Source organism: Meriones unguiculatus, chromosome 2 (genome assembly GCF_030254825.1).
Source record: "Meriones unguiculatus strain TT.TT164.6M chromosome 2, Bangor_MerUng_6.1, whole genome shotgun sequence".
NCBI classification, from domain to species: Eukaryota; Metazoa; Chordata; class Mammalia; order Rodentia; family Muridae; genus Meriones; species Meriones unguiculatus.
The window spans coordinates 92,569,032-92,596,653 of NC_083350.1; the positions used below are offsets into that span (position 1 = coordinate 92,569,032).

At 43.3% G+C, this 27,622-nt stretch overlaps 2 protein-coding genes and 1 long non-coding RNA gene across 13 annotated transcripts in view; 1 reads left to right on the forward strand and 2 right to left on the reverse strand.

Moving 5' to 3' along the window:
- The window catches only part of Ric8b (RIC8 guanine nucleotide exchange factor B), a 104,524-nt gene extending 97,074 nt beyond the window's left edge, over positions 1 to 7,450 (reverse strand). For 6 of the 8 annotated variants that reach the window (XR_002477209.2, XR_002477208.2, XR_009589964.1 and 3 more), the window contains exon 1: positions 6,937 to 7,450. Coding sequence is in view for 4 of the 8 variants with exons in the window: in XM_021658559.2 (XP_021514234.1) it covers positions 6,937 to 7,020 (84 nt within the window). In the remaining 4 variants the exon portion in view is untranslated. The remainder of the gene's footprint in view (positions 1 to 6,936) is intronic. The other 2 variants (XM_021658557.2, XM_021658560.2) reach the window with 2 other exon arrangements.
- LOC132652417 (uncharacterized) lies at positions 6,958 to 12,877 on the forward strand. Its single transcript, XR_009589966.1, has 3 exons — positions 6,958 to 7,077; positions 9,951 to 10,026; positions 12,694 to 12,877. It is a non-coding gene; the product is annotated as an uncharacterized LOC132652417 (long non-coding RNA).
- Positions 12,878 to 17,925: 5,048 nt separating this feature from the next.
- The window catches only part of Rfx4 (regulatory factor X4), a 153,553-nt gene continuing 143,856 nt past the window's right edge, over positions 17,926 to 27,622 (reverse strand). For all 4 annotated transcript variants that reach the window (XM_060377831.1, XM_060377830.1, XM_060377833.1 and 1 more), the window contains exon 18: positions 17,926 to 19,483. In XM_060377831.1, coding sequence (XP_060233814.1) covers positions 19,211 to 19,483 — 273 coding nt within the window. In that variant the 3' untranslated portion in view covers positions 17,926 to 19,210. The remainder of the gene's footprint in view (positions 19,484 to 27,622) is intronic.

A 27,622-nucleotide genomic window follows, 5' to 3' on the forward strand; every position in this document is an offset into this window, starting at 1 on the left:
AACAGCATTGTTTTGGTAGTTCTGTTTTATAGCTTTGCAGAAACAGTCTTTGAAATGAAATGAGCTACAGAAATGTAGGAAGGGAGGCACTTTGAGTGTAAGGGAAGACAAGAAGTTAAGAGATAGAGAGAGGGTCATTTAAGGAACCCTCAAAGAGGCTACTCAAACAAGGATGCAAACCAACTGAAACAGGTGACACAGGAGAGAAAGGCACGGATTTCAAACTTTACATCTGAAATGGCAGTAGGCTACAGATGACCAGGAAGGTCCAGGATAGATCATAAAGAACATTCTCGAAGAACATTTTGGGTAGTAGCTCATAGGCCAGATCAAGGAGAGCAAGACTGAAGGCAGAAAGCTATGTGGAGAGCAGACATCACAAGCTGGCATAGTGCTGCCTGAAGCAGCACCATTTGACACAAGGCTTTAAAGGGAAAGTGATTTGGCAACACATACCAGAAGCCATAAAAATATTTAACCCATTTGACCCAGAACTCCTATCTATGACTTTATTTTAGTGGAGTCATACATAATGAGAGAAAAACTATGTATTAAGCATATTCACGACTATTTTCTAATATAGTAAAAGAAGCAAGCAGAATATGCCTATGTTACAATATTCTACTGAACATATATCATATCCATCTGATAAAGTACTATACAGCAACTAAAAGAAAGGTGACTCATTGGGATTATTTTATAATTTCAAAAACATCTCAGGAATAAAAGATAAAGAAAAATAAATGAACAAGGAAGGAAAGGATGAGAAAAGCAAAGAATAGGTCGTAAATCTGAGGGCTATACTTAGGAATTTACAGATGCAAGATTCACCAAAACCAAAATGAGAGTAATTATACTTAGAAACCAAAAAGGCTTAGTTTTTCCATTCTACAGAAAATGATAATTCTATAAATTATTTGCAATAAATGTGTCTAGCTGTCAAAACTTAATACTTCTCTAAACATTTTTAGGAAGAAAAAGCAAATCTTGTTTGCAAATAAGTTACAAAAATATCTTCTAAATATTTTCTACAGAGAATTATTCTTTTCAGGTGGGAATTCAGAGTAGTACCAAGGGCTAATTTTTCACTTTTTTATTGCTTTTTCACTGCAAGTCTGATCATAAAATAACAATTTTAAATAATAAGTTTAAAATATTAAAAACAGCATTTTTAAAATAAAGGTTTTCAAACACTCCATCTAGTCAGCATGAAAGCTTAGAAAACAGACTAGCATGAGGGTACTAGAAATGAAACTCTGAATGTACTAAGCTATTTAGAAACCCAGACATTAAAATCCACTTATACCCAGCAAATGCTGGAGTCTATAGGGTTATTATAACTTTATTTACTCAAGCTCCATCAGACCTAACATACTCTCCACCTCCCCTTCCAACACTTTACATATTTTAGTTTTTTGAGACAAGGCTTTTGGAGTGTACCAGGCCAGACTTGAACTTTTCAATCTTGTTGCCTCACTCCCCTTTCTAAAGCTCAGATGGTGGGAAGAGAACTAGAATTCTAGGTGTGCATACCTCTCTAGAGCTGTTAGCCACCTAAGACCAGCTTTCTACACACCTCATTTCCAGAACAGAAGCCCATTGAATATAAACCAAAGAGTAAAATCACTGCTCAACTTAAAAGTCCAAGCAAGCTAGAACCTCTCACTGGCCTACCAGACTCATGACTGCAGGTTTAATCACTTCAAGAGAACCCAAACAACTCAGTCATCACGCAACCTCAAGTTTGAGTCCAGTTCTACTGCTCATGAGGTACAAACCTAGTCAGGCTGCACTTCAGAATCTGTAATGTTTTTCTTTTTTTTATGTTATATCTGGCTCCTTGCACATACATATTAGGTATGTTGAATGGCTAATATTGTTACCGTGTAGTCTCTGCTCTAGTATCTGGCTAAACACTGACCTACTAGAGAATTCAGAGTTAGTTCAGTGATGCTCACAGATGCACTCAAGACTACTTCTTACAAGTCAAAACAGACTGTAAAACAATCTGAAACTAAGAACAAAATGTAACAAGGACATCTCTATGCAAAAACTAGGATGAGCCCAAAGTCAAAGCTCAACCTCAAAAATGGAAAGTAAAGCGTCCTCCTACATGATCCTGGATATTTAAATCCTCCATTCACATGCACAGGCTGTATTTCCAGAACTGTTTCCATGTTAGTTTTCTTCCATCTCATTCTCTATCATATAAATGATGAGTTCAGAGCTCTCAGCAGTCTTCCTTCCCTTTATCTAACTCCTGGAGACCTACCTAAGTTAATATCTTAAGTCACTTTTTTACCCTTCATCTAACCATAAACTTGCCATACTTCCAAAATCCTGATAGAGATGGTTGTGGGACAATGACATGCCTAGGTGGACTCTATGGCTTGTGATGCCATCTCTCAATTTATCAGTCACAGTTAATCAAGTCAGTTTCTTCACCTACTAAGTGACAGGTTTGGTTCTTTCAGCTCCGTAGCAGAGAATATTCTTACCATAAGCAAGACCCTGGGTTCAATGTCTACTACTACCTCAAATTCCTGTGATAAAAAAACAAAAAACAAAACAAAACAAAAAAAAACACAACATGGCCAGGCAGTGGCACACACCTTTATTCTTAGCACTCAGGAGGCAGAGACAGGTGGATCTCTGAGTTCAAGGCCAGGTGGGTTTACAGAGCAAGTTCCAAGACAACCAAAGCTAGACAGAGAATCTGTCTGGAAAAACAAAAACAACAATAAAATCACAGTGTTACAATGTACCTCAGGTCCCACAACAATGAAGAGGATGGCAAATGACCTCTCTAAACAGTTATCAGAATAGATCCTGAAGGAAGACAGAATTTGGGTAGTAAACTACAGCAATACATCTCAAAATGAACAGCCCAGGAGCTGGAGCGATGGTGCAGTGGTTAAGAGCACTGTCTGTTCTTTCAAACAATCTGGGTTCAATTCTCAGCACCCACATGGCAGCTCACAACTCTTCGGTAACACCAATTCCAAGGGATCTGACACCTTCACACTTATTCACATAAAATAAAATAAAATAATAAAATAAAATAAATTATTTGAAAAAAAAATTGAACAGCCCATTCTGTAACTAAAGGAGAGTGCTTAGGGCTCAACAGTTACAAACAAAGTAGTATATACTACTCCTGAAAATAAAACAAAGCCTTTTTATGCTCAAAAGCAGAATCAACAAGGAAAAGGTAACACAGCCCTGCCAAATGTGACCTGGGTAAGGAATCTAAAAACCATCTATGCTACTTCCTAGCCACCTGCTCTGGAGCCTGTCTATTTATGGGCCTTAATCTCCTATTTAAAGAAACATGAAAATACCTCCATCTCCCATATAATTTTTTATATAAGCGGATCATATGTGTAAATTCCTGGAAAAATACACAGTACCTACAAGGCACTCAATAAATGTTAATAGGTGAATTTAGGAGTGATAAACAAACACTCTTATTTCAATGAATTATTTTCCTATTCTGAAGCAACTTATCCTTGACAGACAAGTTTTCTTTCTGAGACAAAGATTTCTCTCTCTAAGATAACAAGAGCCAGTGAATGAGGCAAAAAATGCTTCAAAATCAATTTCTGTACTACAGTAGAAATTAGGTGTATTCTAGAGTCAGATAAGCACTGGCTTCTCTGAATACAGTGGGAGATATGCCACAGTTATGATAGCATTAGAAGGTGCGAAAGTTAAGATATTAAGACTGTCAAAGATTCTCAAATTTCTTACTGTGTGACATCAACTCAGTGCCACATGTTTTGTTAAAAGCAAAAGCCATAGGCTACTTCCGCAGCAGCAGGTCCTGCTCTAGGTACTTTACACACTGAACTCATTCAATCCTGACAAAAGTGCTATGGTATAGACGCTACTCTTCTCATCTGACAGAGGAATATAAAGCAAAGCTAAGCAACATGGACTTGTATTTTTACATACACTGTACATTTACTACAATAATACATACGTAACCTGACAATCAGCATCCAGGAAGTCTGGCTCCAGAGCCTGTACTCTGTCCACACCACCTCATGAAGGATCTTGACTATTAGCTCCTCATAACTTAACACTTTATAGGCACATTGTGCTTAATGCTTGGCATTGTATTTCAATGAATCTAATCCACACAATAAATAAAAAGGATGGTATTTTAATCCTTCCTTTACAGACAAGGCAACTGGGACTCAGAGGCTTAAAATAACTTATCCACAGTCATGAAACTGTTAACAACAGAGCTGAGATTAGAACCAAGGTCTGTCTAATGCCAGACACCATCTTCTTTCTACTATACTTGCAATGACCAGATTATTAGAAAGAAGGTAGCATGGGCTGGAAAGATGGCTCGGAGGTTAAGAACACTATCTGCTCTTCCAAAGGTTCTGAGTTCAATTCCCCGCAACCACATGGTAGATCACAACCATCTATAATGAGTGAGATCTGATGTCGTCTTCTGGCCTGCATGCATACATGCAGACAGAACACTGTATACATAATAAATAAATCGAAAGAAAGAAAGAAGGTGACATGAACAAACTCTTCTGCCAAACAATGATCTGATTGCTTCCTACATCATGCATTCCTTTTCAGCTTGACTCCTTAATACCCACAATCACTTCTTACTCTAAACATTTTTCTAATCCATTTTTCCAAATAAAACTGAAGAGCATGCGACCCATATACTTTTTGGGTGGGTGGGGGGGTGTCAGACCCCACATACCATAAATCTGGACAGTTTATCTCTATTCTTCTTGCCTGACCACTAATACAGAGATTCCCTTACTATTCGTGTCACCACTTTCTCCCTTTGAGGGGCTGCAGTGCAACATGAAGCTCACAATTCTTTGTGCTCCAATTAGCTCCACTCTACTGTTCCTACTATAACCAGAGAGCTAACTGGTCCCAGTCAAACCAAGTCAGAACATTCTCAAGATTGACTTGGCCAAAAAGGGTACCTAGGAATCTTCTGAAGCACTTCAGAACGTCACCTTAAACAATAGATAATGATCCTAACAATTTTGAAAATATTTCCAATATGAAAATGGGAAACTAAACTCTGACAAGGCATGGCCTTGTGTGACAAGAAACCAACCTGAAAGGAGATCAAGGAAAAGGGATGAATTGGAGGAAGCAAATAAATATGGGACCAGTTAGTTTAGCCACAAAATAGTGAACACTGGACTCAGATCCCAGTGTAGGTTTTTCCTCCTCCCTTCCCTGTAGAAAAAGTTCCTATTATTGCTGGTTAGCTGGCACCTAGTAAGTGCTAAATAAACTAACAATTAATAACTATTTAATTCAACACAATAGCCAAATTATTATACTTCTTTTTGAAAATCGGCTTGTAGCTCCCTCATATCTTCTCTGGAAAGCAATAATAAATCAAGTTAAAATAATACAATCTACACATTATGTACACCTACGCATTAAATGAGTTTCTCCTAAATTAGGCAGATATGCTCAACACTGAAGCATAGCAGAAGGTAAAGAGGCTAAGAAGCAACTAGAATATAGCTCATGTATCCTAAGAAAGCAGCACATCAAAAAAGGCACTAGACTTGTAGTTGGACAGTTGGACTCAAACCCCAGCACCATTTTTCATTGGCTTTGTGAATCTGGGACTACATTATCATCCTAAATTTTACTATTTGTAAAATGAGGAATATCATCCTCACTTAACGCACTAGATTGTTGGAAAGATTAAATGGGAATGAAGGTTCATTTAAAGAAGAAGTATGTCTCTTTGGGAGGGGGCTATATTTTCTAACAAAGGCAGAAATGGCATATTGGTAGCTCACTGATGCAAACTATATGAGAGTGGAGTAGTGGACACAGAAGGGAAGGTGAGATCACAAACAGAGACAGGAAGCCATGTTGCTTTCAGAGAGGGCTAATAAATAGGAAGGGAAAATATGAAGAATAAGGTATCAGTTACACACAGGGTATAACTTGGGTGTGTTCCCCAAACAGTCGTCAATTATTCTCATAGAAGTCTTTTCTTCCAGACTAACGGTATTACTAAAGTGAACGTGTGAGACTGCTGCACGGAAAAGAAAGGGAGCGCTAACGGTTCCTGGAGAGTCTCCAGAGAAGGAAGCGGCATTAACAACAAGATACCACTTCACTGTAAAGTGAAAGAATAATGAATGGATAGTTTGAATACCTAAATGGCTCCCAAGAATGACCTTGGGCTAGTTATTTAGCCCATCTAGAGTCTCCACTGCAAAACACAGATAATAATACCTCAAGATTAAATGAGATAATGAATAGGAAAGCTGTTAATGCGATACAAATAACAGGTATTACTAGGAGTTGGATTTTCCACCCACTTACAACATATGTCCATGACCTTGGGGTGTGATTTCAGTCCTTTGCACCTCGGTTTCCTCATCTATAAAATGGAAAGGATACCATCTACCCTCTAAGCACTCTGAGGATCAAAGGAGATCAATAAGAAATCAATGCCCGGAAAACCATACAGTGGTACAGGTACAAAAAGAACTGCCATCGTTGCTGTTATGTTTTATGCATGTCAAGGGTCGTGTTTATGAAGAGAAGCATGTATTTTTACACTATACAGGTGAGGAAGCCTCGCATGCATTTTATGCATCCAGGAGTGGGGCACTGGGCAGACACGCTCCTACGGATTCTGGGGGTGTGACTTGCATGCTTAAGAAGAAGACCACAGGACAGGCTGCTGAGCCAGGATTCGGAGGAGTGGGCTCTATAGTAGGCAGGGGGTCGATGCAGGATGCACGGGTGGGAAAGGCTGGGGGCACAAACACGCATGCCCAAGCCGGAAACGTTTTCGGGGGAGAGCAATGCGCATCCCCGGAATGAGGGGGGGTGGGGAGGATGCGAAGTGCAAGCCCCGAGGGCGGCCCGGGAGCGAGACAGCGAACGCCCGGGACCAGAGCTCTTTACCTTGTCGCTGTAATCCCGCAGGACCCGCTCGATAGCCCCCGCCTCGCCGGCCCGGACGATGTATAGGGCGCGCTCTTCATCCATGGCCGCAGGTGCGGGGGAGCCGCGGCCGCTGCGCGCGCCCCAGCCGCTGCCTCCCAGGTAAACGCCTCGCGCCCCCGCTACCTCGCTCCTTCTCAGCTTCCTTCCTTCCCTCCCTCCCTCCCTCCCTCCAGTCTCCAACCCGCCAGCCTCCGCCCGGTCAGGCCTTACGTCACCGCCCCTCAACTTTCACCCCGCGACGTCACCGCTCCCCCAGCAACCGGCGCCTGGAGGCCTTACCCGACCAGGCCCAGGGCTCGGAGGAGGCCTAATGAGCCTCCAGAGACTGGGTCAGGCCCGGGCCCTGCCTACTTTCCTCAGTCTGCAAGCCTGGGAGAAGAGTTCGGCTTCTCAGTGGGCTTTCAAAAGGAAAACTGTCTCCCCTAACACTCTATGAATCACTCCCTCTTTGCGGACGAGACCGCCCATCTGCGAGCCCAGCGCTACTAACTACAATTCCCGGCGTGCAGCGGGCCCATCACACGCTGTCATCTGCGTTACTAGTGACTCGAATAGCATGCCGGAATTGGTAGTCATCCAGTGGGAAAGACTTCCCACGAAGGGCATATTGGAAATTGTAGTTCTCTGAAGGCCGGAAACCAGAGTCCTGCGACTGCCCGGGGCCAGAGGCGGAGGGACCATTCGTTAGTGGGAGGGTCTAAACTGGATTCTGGCTAGGATCTTTTTTCCTTTTGCTGACCTGCACCAGACATGGCTAGTTGAACTTACTGACCGTTGCCAAGACGGCCCTTGGTGGGGGCTGTGAAGCGCCAATTTGAGTTCCCTCTATGCTCAGTTAGCGGTTTCTGTCTCTGGAATGCTTACCCTCCTCGCCCTGTTGCAGTTGTGTTATACACTAGGCTACAGCAAGGTGGGAAATTGAACACAGTTCTTTGAGGAACCTTAAGGAACCCCAACAGATTAACAAATTTAGCCTAAGTCCCAGGGGTCAGTAAATAAGTTTTGCGATTTGAATCCAGGTTGTTCACAAAGGTGGCCACCCGCCAACCACCCATATATACCATACAGTTGGAAAAGCCATGAAGTCAGTGGTGATGGAGGTGCAAATTTGCCAAGTGTTAGTTCTGTGCCGGGCATTTGCTCTTCACCTGTTTTCGCGTAACTTCTCAAAAAAAAAAATATATATATATATAATATTATAAATATTATATATTATATTTTTTTGAGAACTTGTGTGTTGCTGGGCATTAGCCTTGGATAGAGTGTCCCCCAAAGCAAGTCTCAGCCTTACGAGGTGGTCCTTTCTTGTGAACAGCACCATGAACGACCCTGCTGTGCTTGTCTTAAAATGATCGGTCTTGAAAAGTTTTAAAATTAAGTTAGGAGTTGGATCCTGTTCTGTGCTCCCAGGCTCCTGTTCTGTGCTCCCAGGCTCCCCCCCACCACACACACACACATAGAGAATAGATGAATTTCTGCAAGAAATTTCCGAGTGCTTTACCCTCAAGAAGTTATCTTTGTTGTCTTCCCTGTTGGCCTGGTAAACTGCTGAAGAGGAAGGAGAACTGGCAAATGTTTATTCATCTTCTTGGGTTTCAATTACACTGCAGATGATTTTGAGGATTTAGAGTTAAACAACATAGAACTTGGATTTTCTGAGGAGCCAGTATTTTATTGAACATACGGTTGAACAATCATGGAAGAGCAGGAAATTGTTGTTATTGTTGTTATCGAAACAAATGCTGAAGCCAGTCACCAAAAGAAAAGATTTGTTTTGCTTCTGTCCATGGTTCCTTTGTGTCCTTGCCTGTGGCCAGATGGTGCATCATGGTTCCCTGGCAAGGTATAGCTAGAAGAAGTTACTCACCTCATGGCAGCTGGAAAGCAAAGATCCAGGAAGAAGCTAGGACCCAATATTCCCTCCAGTTTCTGTGGACCTAACTCTTTTTGTTTAGGTCTTAAAGGGCTCACCGCCACCCAAGAGTGCCATGGATTGGGGACCAAGCCTTTAACAAGTGAGCCCAGACATTTCAGATCCAAAGTATGTAAAAGCATGGGTGCTGTATCTGTAATAAATTAGGTCAGAAAGGTTTTAATTTGACTCTCAAAAAAGAATACATCTAAGAAAGGTCATGTAAACTACAATCCTAAGATTAAAAAACATAGCAATTCTTTTGAGTTTACAAAACATTTACTACCCATGATTTAAATAGGTCATTGAAAGAACATCTAATAGATCAGTGAAGGGCACTGTTTGCATTTTATAGAGAACAGGTGAATTAGGTAACTGAAAGCTGTCTAGTACTTCATGAAGTCCTATTTAGGTAATTATTTATTTGAGGGTTGTCTAAGTTAGGGTTTCTACTGCTGCAACAGAACACCATAACCAAAAAAAGCAAGTTGGGAAAGAACAGCTTTATTCAGCTTACACTTCCAAATTCCTATTCATCACCAAAGGAAGTCAGGACGAGAGCAGTAAAGGCAGGGGCTGATGTAGAGGCCATGGAGGGTGCTGCTTCCTCGATTGCTCATAGAACCCAGGACCACTAGCCCAGGGATGGCCCCACCCACAATGGGCTAGGCCCTCCCCCCACTGATCCTTAATTAAGAAAATGCTTTACAGCTGGACTATACAGAAGCCTTTTCTCAGTTAGGGCTCTTTCCTCCCTAATGACTCTAGCTTGTGTCAAGTTGACAAAAACCAGCCAAAGTAGTCAACGTTCTCCAGAAGAGAATAAGGAGAAAGTATTCCAGTAAAGATATTAAAAAAAAAAAAAAATGGGAGCTCGGGCTGGAGAGATGGCTCAGCGTTAAGAATAACTGTCTATTGGAAAGGGGCACGGTGGAGATGAGGGAGGGAGGGAGGGAGGGACTGGGAAGGAATGAGGGATCGGGACACGGCTGGGATACAGAGTTAATAAAATGTAACTGATAAAAAAAAAAAAAAAAAGAATAACTGTCTACTCTTCCAGAGGTCCTGAGTTCAATTCCCAGCAACCACATGGTGGCTCATGACCATCTAGAATGAGATCTGATTCCCTCTTCTGGGTATGTGAAAACAGATCAGTCATACATAAAAATATTTTTAAAAATGGGAGCTTTTACACATCTTTAAAATGTCTGTTTACCAGAAATAAACTATTTCTAGGCTCTAATTATGTGTTTATATTCTGATTTTATGAATCAAAGTATCTTTGACTCTAACTCAAGTCATTCTTTAACTACTGAGGAGATTCCAGTCCCAGAAAAATTAAGAGAGTTATCCAAAGTCAACAGTTAAAAGTAGACTCTAGGACTAGAGCCTAGGCTAAGCTGCTCCATCACTTTGCCTCTCTAAATATTGATTATGTGATACTTTCAGTGACTGGAAACTCTTGTCTAGCACTAAATCCTATTTCTCTTATTGTGTAGGTGGCATGGTAACAAGGAATTAGGGTTTAGAACTTCAGAAATCAAAGCAACAAGTACTTAAAAGCCATCACTTTTGAGACACACCAATACTTCTGTGCATATGAACATATAGTGCTTTGCTAGCCTCAGAATATTTCCACATAAATTAACGTAACATTTACAAAAACTGGAAAATGTAAGGTCAATAGGATAGGCACTATCTTTTTTTTGTGAAGAAAAGGGAAGTTTGGGGTGTTGGTTATTTTTCTTAGAGGTGAACAAATCTGCTAGTAAGTGGGATAGCTATGGGGCGAATGTGCTCTGTATTCTGATAACAAGATGTGATGGCCTTTTGAGTTAGGGCCAATGAAAAGGTCTACAAATAGATACTAGTATTTTTTTTTTTTTTTTGGACTTTGATATAACCTGCTTTAGGATTTCCTCTTATGGCAGTGGGGTATTTGGAGTTAAGGAGTTCCTGGCGCTGACAGTTGTTAAAGCAGCCCTTCCATTCTACATGTCATACTTTTTGTCCATTTTCCTTAGAGGCAGAAATTTAGAAGCCAAACAGTTCTGTAGTTCTGGAATGGGACTTCAGAAAATTCCATCCATTCAGGATAGGACCTGTCACTTGGCAAACAGTACCCCTCTGTGAGAGGCGGCCACCTAGCCTCTCTTCACCCAGTGTCCTCAGTTTTGGCACTGAAGACAGGATTGACCTAGATTTTGTTTTAGATCTTAGTTCTAAAGCATCCGTGATTCCAAAGCAATGAGACTACATTTGCATATGCATATTCATGAGAGGGGGTGTGGAAATTACCTGTCAGTCCTATACATATTATTGTGTGGACACCTGAGAAGATTCTGGTTTAGTCTGTCTATCCTGGTACTGATCATTTCAAAAGCTTCTCGGTTGGTTTGAATAGCAGTTAGCATTAAACAAACAAACAAACCAAGTGAATGAATATTTTTTAAAGAAGATTACTCAGTGAACTATGTCCTATTTTTATTTCATTTTTTATGAAGAATGAAGTTACCCTTTTAAAGCAAACTAATTAATGTAGTTTAACAAATACTTTCCAGTTTTTGGAAACACCACATTGTATTAGATACCATAAAAAAAAAAAAAAAAGACCCAAGCAGAAACAATTGATAAGAGACAACCAGACAGAAAATGAATTCTTTTTAGTGATAAGGAAATTGAACAAATCAAAACAAGTAATGGAAAAGGGGGTAATCAGAAAGGCTTTCTTAGAGGATATGCTACAATTTTTGTTTGTTTTTTGTTCTGTTTTTGTTTTTGTTCCTCTGTGTAGCCTTCGATGTCCTAGACTTGCTTTGTAGCTCAGGCTGGCCTCTAACTCACAGAGATCTGCCTGCCTCTGCCTCTAGGATCAAAGGCCTGGCTTTGCTATGAATAATATTGAAGGGAACTTAGAAATTCTGGAAGAAAAGCTCAGAATCTGTGCTGTTGAGATGTCCAGTAAAGGCACTTGCTACCAAGTCTCATACCCTGGTGCCTGGGATCCCACATTGGGGAAGGAGAGAAACAATTCTTTCGCTTTGCCCTCTGAGCTGCACAGGCTGCTGTGGCATGCACCATTTAGAATGTATGGTCCCCAGCCTTTTGTAATCTTCTCAGTGTTCTCATTTGAGCCTGTACCGCATAGTCATTGTCAAATATACCTATAACTGATCAACACTGTGTACAATAGGTTTTCACATTTAGCCCGAGAAATGGGTCTTGCCCTTCAGTAGCTTTTATTTACCCAAGTTCTGGAATGTTGGTCAACTCTATTCACAGCTTGCTGCCTTGCAATCCCATATACACTCCTCTTGGAAAAATGAGCACAAATAGCCTGGACTGGAAGCTGGAAAACCTGGTCTTCGCTCCCAGCTGACTGTGTGATTCTCAGAAAGTCAATGGTTTGTCAAGTATCTTGAAACCTTCTCACAATCAACAGAAAAACCCAAAAGCCAAAAAGCCTTTTATGAATGTTCAGTCTGTCTTTGAGCATTCGTGGCATCACTTACACTTGTGAGATGTTGATTTTCTAAACTGTCTTGTAGAACGTCTTTAGGGTTAAAAGAGATGGTTTTTAGTGTGGCCAACATCTAGGACTTGGCATAGAGTGGTCATGCCCAGTGTTAGCTGGACTGGATGGGGTGCAGGGAGGGGCTGGTGTCCTTAAAAGGACACTGAATCTTCAGGATTAAGACTGTTTTTCCTGGGGGTTTTGTTTGCTGTTTGTTTTCTTTTTCTGCTACTTCTGTTGTTTCTATTTTTTAAAGTTTTTAATTATGTGTATATTTATGTATCGGTAGGTGAATATCTGCACATGTGAATGCAACTACCCAAAGAGTCCAGACAAGAGTGTCAGATCCCCTGGAGCTGGAGTTATAGGCAGCTGTGAGCTGCCTGATGTTGGTGCTGGGAACAGTGCCCACTCTTAACTGCTGAGCCATCTCAAACGCCTTGTGCAATTGTTTTTAATGAGAGAAAATTCCAATAAACTGCTTCATTTGTATGGCTGTTACGTAAATAACTTGTTTAAGACTATATGCTGAATACAGTTTTGAGACAGTAACCCTACCTCTGTGTGTGTGTGTGTGTGTGTGTGTGTGTGTGTGTGTGTGTGTAAATAAGGAGTCTATAGTGCTCTTTCAACACCTCCCCACACCAATGCCTTTGCAATTAAGTGTATTGAAAATCACATGTCAGAGGAAATATATTCTCACAGCCCTTCTTCCCAACACTCCCTTCTGCAGTAAAGCATTAATTTACTTACCAACATTTGATTAAACTCTTAAGGTTCAACCCTAGGAGGAGGCGGCAGTGGACAAAGGATTATTGTCATTCATCATCAACACATTTAAGTCTTCCCCTCCAGTTGCCTACGAAGGATTAGCATTTCCCTGAAAGGAGCAGGACAGAATAAATTGCATCCCTGGCCAAAGAACTGCCAGCCCCTTTCAGCTGGGGGCACATACCGGGAGCTTTTCCCATATTAGTCAGCTTTATCTCAACTTCTGGACAGGGCCTACATCTGAATTTCATGGGTTTCAGGATCAGTCAAAATAGAATTGTAGGGTTGTGGAGGTCAGAGGCCACCTCTGTCAAAGGGTAGTGACCTTAACAGCAAGAGGTAGCCAAGCCCTCTCCTACGTCCCCCCACACCCCAATGACTTCATTCTAGTGAATGCTTGGCTCATTGCTCCTTCCCTGTGGTGCTTTTTTTTCCCCCAATGTGGTAATAAAAATCCCCCTGAGACCTGATTTTAAAACAAAAAACAAAAAACAAAAAAAAAACAAAAAACAAAAAACATTATTATTGATTTTCCTTTCTTCTATTTCTTTGTAGAATAACCAGATCTTGGTCCTTGATCATGTATTGGCCGTGCATTTCTTGGGATGTGACAGAGGAAAAGCTGCCCTTCTTAGACAGCGTCACCTTGGGTGGAAGATCCAGAGCCAAACTGCTTTCCTTTAATGAACATAAGTTCCCAGAAGTCCTAAACGTCTGTTGGAGCCCAGTAGGTTGCGGTACCTCCATCAAGCTTGATTTAAAAGCTGCAAAGCGGCTTAGGGGAGTACAACAGAATAGGGTGGTTTGGGAACAAAAGGAGGAAGGAAGGAGGCAGTGTGCTGTGGCTGAAAGAGCAAGGATAGGCCTGGGGGTAGTGTCCAGGTCCCAGCACGGCTCTGTAAGCTGTGTGCCCTTGAACAAGGGTGTAAACTGAAGCGCCACTGACAGTCATGGAGCTGATATGAGGTGGACACAGTGTATCTGATGTGCCTGGATCCTAGCAGACCCCAAGCAATAGCGTAGGTGGGTTTCAGAGCTCTCAGAAACCACTCAGTGTGAGCTGAGGAGAACAAGGCAGAGGCCTGCTTCAACGGTAGTTCTCTTAGAGGTTAGGCTTGTGCCAGAAGGTCTTCAATACCAACCCTTAGAGGGTACAGTTTGGCAGTTTCTTGAGAATGAACTTATTTTAAGTTTTTCTTGGCTTTTCTATTAGACTGTTATAAATGCCATACTTCGGCCACACAGCTGTTTCTGAAGCTGATTTCTCTCACCCCGCTGTCATGGTCAGACCTGATTCTTTTTTAATAATAGATCTCAAAGAACTGGTGTTAGCTCTTGAAGCCTTTATGATGAGAAAGGGAGGCGGAAGACTGGAGAGTCCTATTTCTCCTGCCCACCACCTCTCATCACCTACACTCTTTTCCTAGCAACAGCTCTGAACTCCATGGCCCACGTCTTCTGCCCCACCTACACCAGCAGCAGCAAAATGTGGGGGTGTTAGGGTTAGGGGTAGGGTTCTGAGGTACAGGAAGAGAATGAGGAAAAAATCTCAGCAAGGAGATTGTCAGAGTACAAAAGGCTTTGACCCCCCTAGGAAGAAGAGGAATCCCCAAAGACAGTGTCTAGCCTGCCTGAGCCTGCCAAGGAACCAAAGCTGAGAAGTTCCAGGTTAGAAGAATAAAGCAAAGTGACAGGGAGCTGGTGTGGAGGGCCAAGCCACAGCAGAGAGGGAAAGAAACTAGTGTAGGCTGTAGCAAAGTGCCCATTTCATAGTTCATGGCTCTTCTTTCTGGATTCACTGGAACCCTGTAGGAATAAAGAAAGGAAGAAGGAAGGAAGGAAGGAAGGAAGGAAGGAAGGAAGGAAGGAAGGAAGGAAGGCCAGAACTCGTGTAAAATGGGTCCCGGAATTTTAGCGCTTCATGGTGGGGTCACAGCACCACCCCCACCCTTCACTCTAAGTCACATCCTTCCTAGAACAGGAGTGTCCCTGCTGCAGCCTGTCGTTTCGTCATCACTGCTTCGCGTCAATAAGAATATACATCTTTTATGTTTTCAAGCTTCTGGTGATTTACGTATTTGAGGTGTTTGTTCAGATCTCAATATGAAATCTCTATTCTCATTTAATGTCAGAGGGCTTTCCTCATAGGCTTCAGGAGACCCATGATGATGCCTTCCTTTATTTCTTTGCTTGTAATAGCACTTTTACGTCAAGCCCTTTCCCTGGGTTTAATACTTTAAAATCTTGCCATCTGCCAATGAGAGGAACTGAGACCTTAGGCTCCCTGTCCATCTCTGGCTTCACTGTGGCCATTTTGATGTATCTAAAGGCAGATAGCAAACCAGTTCTGAACAGAGGGAAAATTGCAAAAGATTCCTGGTGGGAGAAGAAGAGAGGGTGGGTACGGTCGGAGACTGTCTCAGGGTTGGAAGTGATTGGCAGATGTATCAGCTGAGCTTGCAAGCATGGACCAGTCTGTGTGTTGGCACCAGCTGGAGAAACCAGTATCTTCTCCCTGTGACTGCCTCTTTGAATCACTGCCCAGCTGCCAATCTAGCTTGTCTGTCTCTTCTCCTCACCCAAATCTGCTGGCCTTGGTCTTTCAGCATATGCACTATGATCTGAAACCTCAGTGAAATTTAACATGCCTACTTTAGGTCCAGAACATAGAGGTAATACATCCAAGGTCATACAGCAGGGAAGCAGTGGTGACCCTAATGACCTGGGCCTGTAACCCGTGGTTGGGCTTATTCAAGAGCAAACATGCTGGGTTTGCATGGGTTACCGTCTCTGAAGGGCCACACATCATCCCCCTTCTATCTGGATCTGGAGTGACTAGGGGCCTGGCAAAGGACACAGCAGGGCAAGTGCTGAGGATGACCCGGGCCTGCAACATGAGTGAGCCATCCTAGATGATGTTCATGATGTTGGCCAGTCTCGAGCTATCAGAGGCCCTTTCAAGAAAAAGTCCTATTGCCAAAACTCTTCTGTTTTTCTCTGACAAGGGACTGGCCCCACTCCCACCTGCCAGCCTTGCTCATTCCCACTCTGGTGACTAGAGAGGAACTGCCAGAAAGAGAGGGTACCTTGAGTCCTGACTCCAACAGCTGTTTCCTTTCCTAGTCAGAGCCTTCCCATCTGTTAAGGTGAAGGTTTTAGAACAATTGGGAACACAGACTGCACCCTTAGCTCCTGGAGACATGTGGCCTGCACGCTGGAGAGGGGACCCTGTGCCCACTTGCCCTCTTCTCAAGCCACTTTCTTTGCTGGCATCACTCATTCCTGGTTGTGTTGTGAAGGCATCCAAACATATTTGCTCATTGGAAAGGTCATGGAGCCACTTCTCTAGTTCTTCACCTTAGGTTCTTGTTAATGGTGACAAGTTTTTACCCAAAGAACCCTGCAGCTAATGGGCTTGTGGCTGTTATTTATAAATGGGTGTTATTTATCTTGTTACCTTGCTAAGTGATTTCATAATGACTTGGTTTTTGCTGTTGTTTTTTTTTTTTTTTTGTGGGGTTTGGTGGGGGAGAAGGGGTTGGGGTTGTTTGGTTGGTTGGTTGCTTTTGTAGTCACATTAAGACAAAGGTCAGACTTAGCACAGCGTCATTTCTACAGCATTCACTTTGAAGTCTGAGAAAACAGTAGGGCTGGTCAGGCAAAATTCAAATTTTCCCTCATCCTCTCTCTTGCTTTCATCATATAAAGCTAATGCATTGTAGACAAAAGGTCAAACCAATTTGCTATGAGAGAATGAGATCCAACATCTAGGTCTTTTTTTTTTTTTTTTTTTTTTTTTTTTTTTCAGAATAATACAGCCGAATATATTTAGGGGGAGGCTAGGTATAACAAATAATTTCTATCTTAAAATCATCTTCCAGGTATAAACATGTTATGTAATAGCACAAAAGGGCTTTAAAAATAAAATCTTTCAAAATGCAGCTCAAATTGTCACATTCTCATACCTTCGGGTTAGCACAGTCACTCCTGCGCTGGCTTCTAGAAATCTACGCCTCTGAATCTCACTTAGCTCCTAACATTTGGGCAAAACGAAACCACTTCTTGCCTTTATCCCACTCTCTTCAGCCACCGATTGAAATGCTAGAGAAGAACTTAATTCTTATTAATTTTCAGTAATTGTTAATATGCAGTAATGTTACTGCTCTGTTTATTCTCATTTAAGGTGATGCACTTGAAATAGCTTCATGCCCAGTGATCATTAAAACATAATGAACTGAGTACTACCAGGGGAACTCCTGATGTGGTACTGAGGAAGAATAGTCCTTGCAAGAGCTGAAAGGCTTTTGCCTTTTACTGAGAGAAGCCATCAGGCAAACTTAGTGCAGATCCCAGTTTGTAGAACAGGTTCTCTACAACCTTCATCAGTCTATAGGTGCTATACTCTTTCCATCATCATCAGTCAGGACAAGATGTGTGGGCCTATCCAAATTGTATGATTACTGTATAACAAGCTGATAGGAAACTGAATAAACAAAACCATATAGTCATACAAGGCTTCTGTTTGCTTGCTTGCTTGCTTTTATTTTTTTGAGACAGGACCCAGCCTGGCCTTGAATTTACTCTTCTTCACCCTCAGCCTCCTACATGCTGTAATTATAGTTACGGACCACCACACCCAGCAGGACCTTTTAGTTTTGTTCTACCCACTTAGACCCCAAGAATCTAAGAATATTATTTATATCATAGACACACAACCAGCATATCAAATGCAAATGAGAAGCAGAAGCTGGTCATTTCAATACTTTTTATTTGAGTGTGAAACCATTCATATCTTGCACAACTGTACAGATAAAACTATTTCAATTTTAGCTGTAGACATGATTATCACACAAGGTGGTGTGATCAAACATTTTATTTACAGAACATTTGCAAAGACGTCCGATGTCATATTTCCACTTCTCTCTTACCCATAGGGTAATAGTTCCACCATAATTGCTTGGTGCATCTTATAATACAGACAGAAAACCTATGTTAATCGCTAACAAACCTCACAAATAGCTACAAATCTGACAAAAAAAAATACCTACGAAAAAATTTTCCCAAAGTACAATACATTTTTATTTCCACACATACACAGTATAGTATAGACTCAAAGGCACAGCTTTGACTTTTTTTTTTTCTAGCAAAGTGTTGGAAAGTATTCTAGTTTTATGAAAGGAACCAGGACAGTTGTTTTCACACTTGGTGCTCGCTAAGTGAAAGTTTGACCCATCTAGCTTCACAAATAACACAGCAGAGGATGGTACTTAATGTCATAAATCCACATTTTTTCACAGAACTTAAAAGCCTCCCCTGCCTTTTGCTGATGCAAACTTAGGACATTGTGCAAACTTAGGACAAATCCTTGTACATAGAAGAACTGATCCCCACAGACGTCAATCAAATAAAGGCAACATACAGCAGGCCTCTTCGGTCCCTCCAAACAGGGCTTACGTTCCAGGACAGTGCAGGTACTATGGCAGGGTGAGTTAACAGGGAGGTTAGCCTTTCCAGGAACTTCCTTTCTGCCCTGAGACTCCAGGAAGTAGGGATGCAGATACAATGTCTGAGGGCTGGTAACTACTGGAGATGACAAACATGTAGCAAGGTGATGCTCTTGGTAAATTATGTGCCCATCCAAGAACACAGACCAGATTCTGGCTCCAGTATCCATCCTTCAGGTCTAAAGAGCTTTGTCAACAAGAACATAAGTGCCCTGCAGGGAGTGGTTGCCTTGCAAGGTCACGGAATGGAGGGGAAAGGCACAGATTGGCCTGCCCAAGATAGTGCTCTGTAGAAACAGTCAGGTCTGGCTTGGCTACGGGAACCCGATCCCACTGACTTTTAGTGAATCCTGTTTCTGAACTAAAGTCTATTCATTCCATGTTGAACATCCTCTTGTTCATTAGGAAAATGGATGCTTAGGAACAGCCCGCGAATTATGATGTATAGAGATAAAGTCTTCTGGAGGGTAGGTATTGGGTTTATTATTATTATTAATTATTAATATTAAATATGGATTTCTATGAAAGCAGTCACTTAGCCCATCCAGTGGAGGCCTCTCCGTTGATGTAAGCAAAGCCAGGAAAGTGTTGCATGTGCTCGTACTCAGAATTCCTGCGCGTGGTCAGGGGTGTGTACATGTCACTAGAGTTTCCATACCTCGTGGAATGCACAGACGGGCTTGTGTAGCACGCGTTGGCTGTTGGCACCTCTGGCCACCGGGGAGTGACTGGCGTGGGATGCAGCCTGGGAGTACTGCTCATCAAGCAAGGTTCCATCCTGGAAGTGGGGCTATTAAAAGGGTACTTGTGGAGGAGAAAGAAAGGCCACAAAATTCAAGTTAGCTTGAAGCTGCACACGCCCAACAGCAATCTTATTTAAGCTAAAAATTTCAAAATACTATTCATGGAAATTGATGGAAAGCAACCAGTGAGCAAAAGTGAACTTTAGTCCAAGGAAGCAATTAGTCAGTTGGAGAGTCATAGGGATTTTCAAAGCCAGAGTCTGGTTGGTATTTCACTCACAAAGCAATGACTAACCTGTGTGCTTCAGATCTGTAATATTCTGAGAAGCCAAATCCAAAGGGAGGACCATCCCCAACTGGGAATACTGGGGGTAGTCGTGGTGATGGTGGGTGTACCTTTGTGTATACATACTAGCAAGTGTGTCCAGTTAAGTGTGATTGCTGCATGGGTGTGAGTTTTATTTATACCTGTGGAGATGGGATAAGTCTTATTCCATCAACCCAAGAGAACAGGTAAAACACAGTGACATTAAAAATAGCATTTTATAGCTGAATTCAATCATGAACCGCAGCCTAAAAGCAGGCTTTTGAAAAGGAAGCAAGCCAATGGCTTCAAAGGTTATTATTAGTGTCTGTCATTTAAAGAACATCTTTCTTTTAGATTCACATTCACTGGAGTTCTGGAGGATATGCAAGGAGGAAATGGTAAATTCCTGGGCTCTGTTTGAATACAGAGAAAAGAGTCAAGGAGAGACAAGGGGCGAAGGCAGGAGAGGTACTTTGGGGCAAGTCAGATCTAGGAACAGGTGTTGGCAGAGACAAGGAGGGAAGAAACTGTAGAAAAGATTGGGAATAAGAGAGGAGCCTCTGGGCCCTCTTTTATGTTCTTCACTGTCAGGACAGCTGTGCAAACAGGCCCTGTTAGAATGATCAGGAGAGGGGACAGGGAAGAGCTAAGTCAGCACTAAGATGTCCCTGCTATGCTTAGGGCCAACAAGAACAGGAACCAATGAGCAAGAATGACAAGGGCGGCAAGGAGGAGAGAGTGTGTGAATCCTTAGGCTCCCCATCTGTCTTCCCTGACAGTTGGAGAGTAGAGCCCCAAGGGATTATGTGGGAGGATGCCTTCTGTGAGGGAGACAGACAGGCTGAAACCTAGACAGCAGAAGTGCTATTGACAACAATGGCTGTTTCCCAGAGGCTAAGTGGGCAAAGGAGCCCCTCTACCTCTTGGAGCTGAATCCTGGAGGAAGCTGACAGTAGGGCTGTAATACATGAAGAGAGCTAGCTACTCGGTGCTAAAGTGGGGTCTCAGGTGGAGTACAGAGAGCTTTTCCCTCGGGTAGGACCACATGCCTTCCATAGCAAAGGACAGCTGCTGCACAAGAAAAGAACAGTTAAGAAAGAGGGTGTAGGAGGTGTCTGGGAACTCCAGGGAGAAGGACCAAGTGCTGTTGCCAAGGAGACTGCAGACAGCATGCCAAGGCTTTCATAATCCCAAATCAGTTCTGCAACATTGGCACAGGCCCATGTGCTGTGCAGAATGAGTGTCCTAGGACACTGTTCAAGTGGAGTGATGGTGGGCCCTCAGACCTGTAAGTGGAGTTTCTCAGAAAGAAAAAAAAATTAAGATCCCAGGTATAGTAACAAGATGATAATAACAAATATCGCCAATGCTTTCCCAGGTGAGCCACCTGGATGCATGTCATTCTGGGCCCCTCTTTTGGACTCCTGCTGGCCTAGAGGTCTCCCTTTTCATCTAGGGGTACACTGAGCTGGTCCTCCATTTTCCTTCTTAAACTACCCTTTTGCCCAGTTACCATCACACCTGCCTTTCCCCCATGCTTTAGTTCTCAGCTCCTTAGAGTCAAGAAGCCAAATGCCCCACCATCTCTATCCTGCCTGGCAGCTGTTTCTTCCCACTAGCTTATATTCAGATGTTCCATGTGTGGCTTTGTTGTGTTCACAGGATGTCCCTAAAATTTGGTTCAGTGCCTGGCACCTTACAGGTGCTAATCCCATTTGGTGTATATACACTGGGAAATTCCTAACCTTTTTAGTGTCATGGACTCTGGACCCATATTGTAGAAATGGGAAAATAGGAGCTACATCTGGTGTCACAAAGCATGACAAAAGCCCACATCTGGGTGGTGCAATTTTCCCATACCAATCTTACTGACCTATCTGAGTGGCCTATCTACCACTCCCAAACCACTTTCACAGTCCATCTTCTTCCTCATCAAACTCCCTCCTCCTCTACAGAGCTAGGCCTTACAATGCTGACCTAGCCAGTGGAAGCTGGCTGGTTCTGACCCAGTCCTCTCTGACCTTGGCTTGAGTAGGTAAAATGTCACAGTATGGACTTGGAACTCTTCCCACCAAACTCAAGAGAGTGTAGTTTTTGTGCCTCATCAAGGACCTTCAGCACAGCTGTGCCCAGAGGTTGTGTCATAGATTCAAAAGAGCAATTGCCTGGAAATGAGACTGGCTCAAAATATCTCCAGTGTGACAATACAATTCTGTTACCAGCATGGAAAATTCTGTCCCATTAGGTCAGCTAATTGCAAATGAGTCAGTGACTCTCTTCCCCCCTGGTGTAAGAGACCATTGAAGGCAAGATAGCTGAAGTGCCTGCTGCCTTGGCCTAATGATTAATGTGACCAGTGAAGACTTCTGTGTAGTCTGCTGGAGGAGGCAGAGGCTGTGCAGTAGCATCCATCTCACCTTTCACACTTCACATCTGGCTGCATGCAAGGCCCTGAAGCATGCTGGGTACAAACTCTGGGGTACCAAGAGCTCAGGGCAGAATAAAGCAACTTTTGTTGAGGGCCTATGACAGGAAGTCCCCAGTCTCTGGATCAAATCACAAGCTGTTGCTGCTGATTTTAAGACAAGATAAGTCATTAGTTACCGCCTCTTGAAAAGAGTACACAGGGGTGTTGTTAACACACACCCTTCTGTCCTTTCTCTCTCTCTCTCTCCTCTGTCTGTCTGTCTGTCTGTCTCTCTCTCTCTTTTCTCTCTCTCTCTGTTTGTTTGTGTGCGTGTGTGTGTTTAAAGTAGTCATCAAGAGGCTATGGCGTAAGTCCATCTTGGTTGTGACTGACTCCTGGCCTCTTTGGAACTGTGTTAGGAAGTCTATTTTGGGAACCAGCTCCCTACTCTAGGGGCTGACTTTTCTGCACATGGAAAGGGAAGAGTGAGCCCTTTATCCTCGCCTCTCACCACATGGTCTGCTACTTGGGCAGGGGTGAAAAGTGGTGGAGTCAGGACCACAAACGGTTTTTCTATGAAAGGCAGCTCTCACTCTATGCAAGACCTGCCAGTGGCTGCCCCCAGCAGGTTTTCTCTTGGTCTCTTTTTGAAATAGGCCATGGCTCCCCAAACTCTTTGTCAGACAGTCTACATCTGCTGAGCTCTCAGGGTCAAGATCAATAAAATGAATTGATTTGAAGTCACTTTGAAACCCATGTTTTAAGTTTTCATCTCATTTCATTCTTCATTTTGGAGGGGCATAAGGTTGTGGTCTATTAGTGATCCCAAGAGCCTCAGTGCCCTGACTGGAGGGTCCCAATGTTTATTTTACAAGGAGAGCAATGACCTCCTTGAGGCCACATAATAACTTAGTGTTTAAACAAGAATCATTCATTTCACTGACAAGTACATCCCGGGCAAACACTAAGGACCAGGCTGTGTTCTGGGTCCTGGGAGTATGGGGGTATGAGCAGGTGGACCTGGTTCTTGATTCTACAGAGCCAGTTCAGTGAGGAGAACAGACATTAATTGTGTAATTACATAAAATAGAACATTATTATAACTGGGTGACAAAGGGGAATGATGAATGCAAATAGTGTTAACTATGAACCAGGCCTGTTTAACTACCTGACTACAGCTACCACACCCTGTGAAATGGGTATTATAACTTATCTCCATCTTCCAGATAAATAAATTGAAGCTTAGAACTAATTCAAGGCATACTCAGGATTTGAACCCAGGGAAATTAGCTCTGCACTTAAAGGCTCTGCAATATTCAGGCTGACTGGAATGTAAATGTACACACACACATGTGGCACATGTCTGCATGTGTGCACATGTTTATGTGGAGTCAGAGAACAACCTCGGGTGTTTTTCTTTAGTGCTGGCTACTTTTTTTTGGAGCCAGGGTCTCTCACTGGCCTGGAACTTACCAAATAGGCTGACTGGTTAGTGAGCCCCAGAGATCTGTGTGTCTCTGTCTCCCCAGCACTGGGGTTATAAACACATTTCTACTGCATCTAGCTTTCTTTTACATAGGCTCTAAGAGAGCAAACTTACAAAGCAAAGCGCTTTACTGGGCTGTCTTTCTAGCTGACTGTGTGTGTGTGTGTGTGTGTGTGTGTGTGTACGCACGTGCGCTGTGGTGTAGTGTGTGTTGTATGTATGTGTGTTTCCTTATTCTGGTCCAAGATGCTTTCCCAAGGTGAAGTGCCCTAAGAAAATTTGGTAGCACCATTAGCTCTGGGTTGGTTGGAACCAAACAAATGAAGATTGCATTGTTCATGCTGCCCTTGGGCCATTCAGATACTTCCCCATCTCAGCTGAGTACATTCATATGGACGCTGGTTGATCACAGGACTTGTGGCCTCTATTTGTATTTATGGTTACTAACAGGGAAAGGATTGCATGGCCAGGTATTACTGAGGCTCACAAATATTTCTCCCACTAATTGAGCAGTTCTGAGAACTCAGGCTGGAATGCCCGGAGGCCTACCTTTTTGTTGTCCATAAACAAGCACATGCTGTGCAAATAAGCACTCTCAACAAGCGTGCACACATCCTATGTGAAAGTGAGTGAATTCACATTATTTTTGGTGATATAAGTGCTGGGATGCATGTGACTCTCAGTCCTTAGAGGTATGGTTCTTTCAAGCCAGCTTTACAAGTATTAACTTGCAGTCTTGACTTGCAGACATTCTTGTGCTAAGAACCAAGTACATTTCTTTAAAAACACTGTATAATCATGATTTTCTTCAGGTGAGACCAACCTCTTCCTCATCCCCATGAACCTTCTCTAGTGAAGTGTGCTACGCGTTCGCAGGGATCAGAATTACTTGACCTTTGCTCTGAGAGGCTAAGATTCCTCAGCACTACAGTGGGTTTCAGCCTGGCACACTCAACCTTAAATCAAAGAATTTGGATGTACATGTGTCTTTTGTCTCAGAACTGGACATTTAGCAAGACTACTCACGCCAATCTCTAGGCTTTGATGTCCCCACAACACAGTGGGTTTAGGTCACCGGCATGGGGCTAAAGCAGGGAGTTGGAGAACTTGTGCTCAAGTATGCTTTTCTGGATGGGTCACACAGATTTCTGAGGCTGCTGCTTCATCTTTAAAAACTGGGAAAATAGACGCAGTCTTCCCAAGGTTGTTATGGGAACAAACGGGCCCATCATTTCAAAGTGCCTAGAGGTATAAGTTTCTTAAATGTTAATGGGAAGTGAAGCAAAAGATGCTTTGTCTTCAGGCAGGCCTTACCTAGGAGTGGGGCATTTTTAACACCGACCTCGACCAACCTGGGCAGATATGTAATTTACCTCACCCCACTTTACAGATGGAGACTAACGAAACCATGAACCACACACACATGTACACACTGGAGACAGCAGGGTATCAAATGCCCTTGTCTGAGTGCCATAAGAATAGATAGCAGAGAAGCTGGCTGGGATCTTGTCTAGATATACAGGGCTTTTCTGTTGATTATAGCTTAGTTCCTTGGTCTCTTCTATAAGACCAGCTATTGAATGATAAGCCACTGTTGTGGCTTCCAACATGGACACTGCTGACTTATCTTTAATCAGCAGTGTCTCTGTGGGCTTTGAGAGGAACTTGGCTTCTTTTTACGGTGGTGGTTTTTAAAATATCGCTCCCCAAAAGGAGCTCCTGATATTTCCTGGGGGCAGGAGCATGAAGCAGTAAGGAAGGAAGAAAGACAAGACCAAAAGCAGTGGCTTGGTGATGTGGTCTTGAGCTGGAGTGCATGCTCCCCGAGGCATGGTGCTTCTGTCCACTCCCCTACCAAACTCATGGAAAGCCATAGCTCTGCTTGCACAAAGCAGGGCCCCAGCAACCACTTGGAGGAAGGAAGGAAGGAAGAAGAAAGGAAGGAAGGAAGGAAGGAAGGAAGGAAGGAAGGAAGGAAGGAAGGAAGGAAGGAAGGAAAGGAAGGAAGGAAAGGAAGGAAAGGAAGGAAAGGAAGTAAGCAGTGATGAATGAGTGCCTAGACTGTGCTGAGAGTGACTCAGGCAGCAACTCAGTCATTCATTTAGGAGAGTTGCAGCAAAGAGTACAGACTCTACTCTCAGGAGAGGCAGCACCTAAGGATCTGGCATCTCTGTGCCAAAGTGAGAGTTCTCTAATGAATGCCCCAGGTGATGACGTAGAAGAATCAACTTCTTAGCTTGTCTTGGGATTAAACCAGGGCTTCTCTTGGTACTGAGATGGAAATAAAAACAGATACCTATTTACCCCGAGTGCCGCCTTTGTACTGTGGATGCATTCTCTTCAGTAACTCCCTTGGAGGCTGATCTGTGTGCTGCTGGCTGATGCAATGCAGCCTCCACACAGCCGCCATCCTGCCCTTCAATGCACCTGCCCTTACCAGCCACTTTTCATGCTTGTCCCATGGGGGTCCTGAGAGCTCTCCTTCTCTGACAGAAAAACCACATGTGGCTTCTCAACCTTCTGAGCAGACAAAGTAGGCTTAGCCTCCCCCGACCATTGGTCCTGCTTACAGCCACTTCCATCCACCCAAAAGTGCACAGCGAGACTCACATCTGAGAGGCAGTAGAAGGTGGCACTCACGAGCTCAGAAAGCAGTCACACTTCCTGGGTTCTAATCCCTGCACAGGTTCCTGTGTGTCTCATTTTCTCTTCTACTATGGTTTCCCAAATGTGTGCAAAGTGCTCAGGACAGAGTCTGGCATACTGCAGCATCTGGGAGAAGTCAACTGATCTTTTTGATGGGTTCTGTGTGCCATGACCTGGGGATAGACTTTATCTCTGCCTTGAAAGAGCTTGGGGCTTCTGCAGAGTTAGAGAGACAAGCCACTGCTTAAAAGGTGTGGGAAGGCTGAAAGAGAAAGCTCAGAGAGTGGCCGGTACTTGGCAAGGGCCTGGTGGAAGGAGTGGGATGCTCTCAGGAGACCCATGAGCCCATAAGATGTTGTCCGGATAATAAGCAGACCCTCAGCTTGGAGAACAGTGTCTGCAGATGCGGAAATAGTGCATGCAGCACACACAGTGGGACTGTGCATGGCTGCCGTGGCTCTAAGGGATAGAGGGTAGGTTGGCCAGGAAGGAACTGAATATCGAGAAGTAAGCTGAGGAAACGAACTGGGCCCTGACAGCAGTATAGCGCCAGAGTCAGGGTTTTGTTATTGTTTTTTGTTTTTGTGATTTTTCCTCCCAAAAAGACCAGTTAGGGCAAACTTTAGAATGAGAGACCATAATGAAGGCCCTGTTATTATCTACATTAGCCATGAAGACATGAGCTAAGCCTGATCTACATAGTGAGTTCCAGGACAGCCAGGGCTATGTAAAGAGAGACTCTGTCTCAGCAAAACAGAAACAGAATTGAATGGAATTGGTTCGTAATCATTCATGCTTGGGACAACACGAAGGAGTGTCTAAGAGAACTAGAATGTCCAACAAAGGCAATCTAAGTACTTTCTCAACTCCCCCACCTCAGGCTGGCCAGAGGGAGCTCAGTTTGCTCAGTTTGATAGGGTCAAGAGAGGGTCCATTTTATGATGCTTCTGGTTAAGAAGATTCCATGTGGGCCAAACTTCAACACACCTGGAAAACCAAGAGACCAGGAATCATGCTGTAGAAATCCTGACTGATGCCATGAGGGTAGTGATGGGAAGGAAACAGAGGCCCAGAGTGAGGTGGCTATCTAGAAAGGTCCAACAGAAACAGCTGGCAGGATCCTGGCATCAGGGAAGTCAGAGAGTCAAGAAATTAAGAGAATAGTTAAGCAGCATGAATCCATAAGGGAAAGTGATGACACGTGATCACAAGCACCCAAGGTAGGTCATTCACTTGAGGGCAATGAGCTGGGGACCTACAGGTGGCATACACAATGGACTTACTGTGTTTAGTTGACTTGACTAGGCACCAACTACTCTGAACCAACAAAGACCGCCCCTTCCCCTTACACACA